At 37.9% G+C, this 3,622-nt stretch overlaps 1 protein-coding gene across 1 annotated transcript; it reads right to left on the bottom strand.

Annotated features, from left to right (window-relative positions):
• Positions 1–774: 774 nt before the first annotated feature.
• LOC140813156 (protein NUCLEAR FUSION DEFECTIVE 4-like) lies at positions 775–3,338 on the bottom strand. The gene is made up of 4 exons (XM_073171611.1): positions 3,267–3,338; positions 2,893–3,230; positions 2,006–2,808; positions 775–1,471 (listed from the first exon to the last, which is right to left on the bottom strand). Exons 2-4 carry the CDS (start codon positions 3,220–3,222, stop codon positions 1,000–1,002), a joined length of 1,605 nt encoding a protein of 534 aa, XP_073027712.1. The 5' UTR covers positions 3,223–3,230; positions 3,267–3,338; the 3' UTR covers positions 775–999.
• Between the last annotated feature and the right edge of the window lie 284 nt (positions 3,339–3,622).

The raw sequence follows: 3,622 nt of genomic DNA, 5'->3' as shown, positions 1-3,622 counted from the left end.
TTAAAAGATTTGAATTTATATAAAATTATGATATAATAAATTCAAGGAGTTGAATTTATATATATATATATATATATATATATATGTATATATATATATATATGGTAAATTCAAGAGATTGAATTTATGATAATTAAATTTTTAGAAAATAAATTCAAGGAGTTGAATTTATAAAATTTGAAGATTTAAATTATTAAATTCAAAAGTTGGGTTTATTAAATATTAAATTAATTATAGTGGTTAATGGGCTTGTAGGAGTACAAGTCCAACATACTAAATAATTAAAGTTCTTAATGGACTTTAATATAAATAATTAAAGTTGTTGGGCTAGTTCAATTAATTTAAAAAGCCACCATGAATAGTTTTTAAAGGTTTTAAGCCGCCTCTCAATTTTTGCTCTCCTACGTGAAAATATCTTCTGTACTTTTTAGTGTAAGTTAGAAGATTAACATGTAATCCAGTCGTAGACGGGATTAATAGATCGAATAAACGAGCTCTTGAAAAAAGTTCGTAAGAATTTACAACAATAGCTACTTACGTCCGCTAATACCGGAATAGTTGGTGCTAAATGAAATTTCACTAAAGGTAAATTTCCTAAACATTCTATTTATATTCTTTTAATTTAAACCATACGAGTGTCCAAGATAATATTTTGAATGTCAAAATAAAAGTTTAAAACTTCCGCTGTGTTTTGGACAAAAGTAAAACGATAACCCAACAATTTGATTCAATCTTTATTATCAAATGGAGGAATACAAGTCCGGAAATTGTGGCTTCATGAAGTGATCTGCATACATGTATCAGAGGTAAAACAAGAATTCTTCACAACTACAATAATGAATATATATTGGGACTTCATTAGGCAGGGGAATTTCCCGCCGGTCCCTCTTACACACACATCCTAAAATTTTATAGAAAACCTTGAACAAAATCCCCATCAAATAACTCGAAAAATATATGTAGACTTAAACTTGAGCACATGGAATTCTCGGCTCGCCATTACGATAGACCATTAAACGATTTCTTCGATTTTCTGGTAGCATAAATCTTGGAATAAATGCTTTTGGTTCTAACAGAGAGCCAAACATCAAGACCGAATCCTATGATGCATGCAATTGCCATAACCACGAAGACCATCCTGTAACAGTGTCCTCCAACGCATGTGTTGCCACCACCAGCGGTCTCGGTAGCCTGTGCATCATACAAGAGTCCCGCGAGCAATCCAGAGAAGAGGAACGAGCCGAGTGGAAGGTTGAGGATAAGAATGTTGTAAATGAGACCATAGTATTTCAGGCCAAATAGCTCTGATGCAGTAGGAACTGTGACAGCAAGGCGAACTCCGTAACAAATCCCGACCACTATGGAACCGACATAGAGTGATCCTGGCAGAGCCATGGCCATCGTGATATATCCCACAGCCATTAGAATCTGAGATGCTGCATTCCATATTGGTCTAGGCGTTCCAGCCCTCCTGTAAATTTGGAACAAAAGTGAATTAATTTGAAAAAAACTTTGGTTCACTAGTACTCAAAACTTGATCCCAACCATATCGCGCTAGTGTTGCATCAAATTAAGTTATATTATAAAATTATATATAAAGTCTATTATTTATCATTATATTAAGAGAATACATAAAGGACGTGTTCATTCTCAAATACCAGTAGACAAAAACTTATTTGGGTCATCCATGAAAAAATATAACTTTTTATGTCAAGAGTATTACTTTTTGTTATGAATATCGGTAAGATTGATCCGTCTCATAGATAATAATTCGTGATACCGTCTCACAAAATCGACATGTTCGTAGTCGCCATCGATCATTTAAGATGGATTGGGAGTGGGGGGACACATACTAAACAGTAGTGTGGCAAATGAGGTCCATCTACCGAAACTTTAAAAATTATAAAAAAATTCTTTTAAACAGAACCATCCTAGAAGCGTCCTCGTGACACCTAGCAAATTTTAATTGGGTACTGTAATGATGATGATGATTAAATAGACTTACTTGATGAAGTATTCCGAAACCGACCCGGAAAGGATCCGCCCGAAAAATCCCCATATACTGGTCAGCGAAACGAAAATGGATACATTAGAATACCCGAGTGCCAAGCCCATTTGGCCCAAATTATTCATCACTGCGAGTCCAGTACCGACTCCACATAAAAACGACACAAACAAGATCCAAAAATCCACAGTGCTCAAAGCCTCGAATATGGTGTGCTCGCTCCCCAGCACAGGCCGTTTCTTCTCTGCCACAGCCTCTGCTTCCACTTTTGATGCTATCAGAAGTGGTTTAGAGATTTCTCGTTCTACGTCGGCTGTATTCGAATTCGACCGGATCAAGTTCTTAGCCCAGATGTATATCGGAATTGCTAGAGGAGAAGCTAATAAAACCAAAAGTATGACAGCAAATACTTGCGAAAACAGACGGCCGTGAGTTCCTGTAAGATCGAAAGCTAACAAGTAAATCGCGATGATAACAGCGAGAACGTTAACTACCCCGAAAAATTTGTTATCTTCGTCTTCCGCGGCGGCCGAGGACGAGGGAGGAATCTCACGAAGGAAAACGATAGCGCTCATGCAAACTACCAAGGGGATTAGAGCCAGCATTAGCAGGAATTTGGATGGTTCGTCGGCGAAAAGCGCGGAACAAAGGTCGGTGAAAATCGCGGAGCTTAAACCGACGTAACCTTTCAGAATCCCTGAAACCGGACCCCGGTTTTTACGGAAATTGCGAATACACGTCACCAGAATAGCCGTGTTCATCCATGTCGTGCTGTTTCCTCCCATACACAGAAATATGCACATCTGCACGAATTACATGTACCATATATATTTAGTTGCAAAAACACATCATGACCATCCAATGGAAACGAGGGATTCGACACTTACAGCCCAATATGGAAGTGGTTGGATGCGGCCGCTGACGACTAGCCACTGAACGCCGTACCCGACGACCCCTTCGACGGAGCCTATGAGAAGGATGACAGGTGTAGGAAGGCGGTCGGAGGCGAGCCCGGCAAGGATTCCAAACGCTTTTCCCACATCTTTTGCGACGGACAGATTGTTGAGCTGGAGCTGTGTGAGCGCCATAAGGGTTTTAAGTGCACCAGAATAGTTAGAGAAGGTGTAATTGTTGCCGGAGATTGCCTGCACCCATACGGCAGTGACGAACCCCAGCCATTTTCCGGTGGGAGACGTAGGCGAGAACTGCAAGCCCATTATAACCCCTAGCCTTCCAAGCTAACGATGCAGGTCTCGAAGACAAACACTCCTCAGTGGTCCTTATGGGGAACTATGGCTATTGAAATTCTGGCTTTTGCCATATATATACATAACATAATATATATATCGATGATTATTCAAAGTTGGTGACAGTGAAGTAATTCGTGAACAAGAAATTCTAAAAAAAAAAAATAGTTGAAATTATTGAATATTGAAAATTAGTTTGTGAAGATGTATGTAATGATGTATTTATTTTTGGATTATTTCCAAAGAAATTCTATAAATATGTCTCTCAATTTGTGAATAAGAACATAATTGAGTAGACAAAATTTTATAAAGTGTGTAATTTAATATACTCTGTGAATTTGAGATTTTTACTTTTTACCGTAAATTTTAA

The sequence above is a fragment of the Primulina eburnea genome, chromosome 14 (genome assembly GCF_022965805.1).
Source record: "Primulina eburnea isolate SZY01 chromosome 14, ASM2296580v1, whole genome shotgun sequence".
In the NCBI taxonomy this organism is placed as follows: domain Eukaryota; kingdom Viridiplantae; phylum Streptophyta; class Magnoliopsida; order Lamiales; family Gesneriaceae; genus Primulina; species Primulina eburnea.
The sequence above is the reverse complement of the archived record's forward strand: the minus strand, read 5'-3'. Positions and strand labels throughout refer to the sequence as shown.

Bases quoted from the DNA above. Each gene is read 5' to 3' on its own strand.
- LOC140813156 (XM_073171611.1), bottom strand. From the start codon at position 3,222: ATGGGCTTGCAGTTCTCGCCTACGTCTCCCACCGGAAAATGGCTGGGG. The intron at 2,809-2,892 runs GTAAGTGTCGAA...TAATTCGTGCAG, and splicing joins AACCACTTCCATATTGGGCT to ATGTGCATATTTCTGTGTAT. The intron at 1,472-2,005 runs GTAAGTCTATTT...CCAAATTTACAG, and splicing joins GTTTCGGAATACTTCATCAA to GAGGGCTGGAACGCCTAGAC.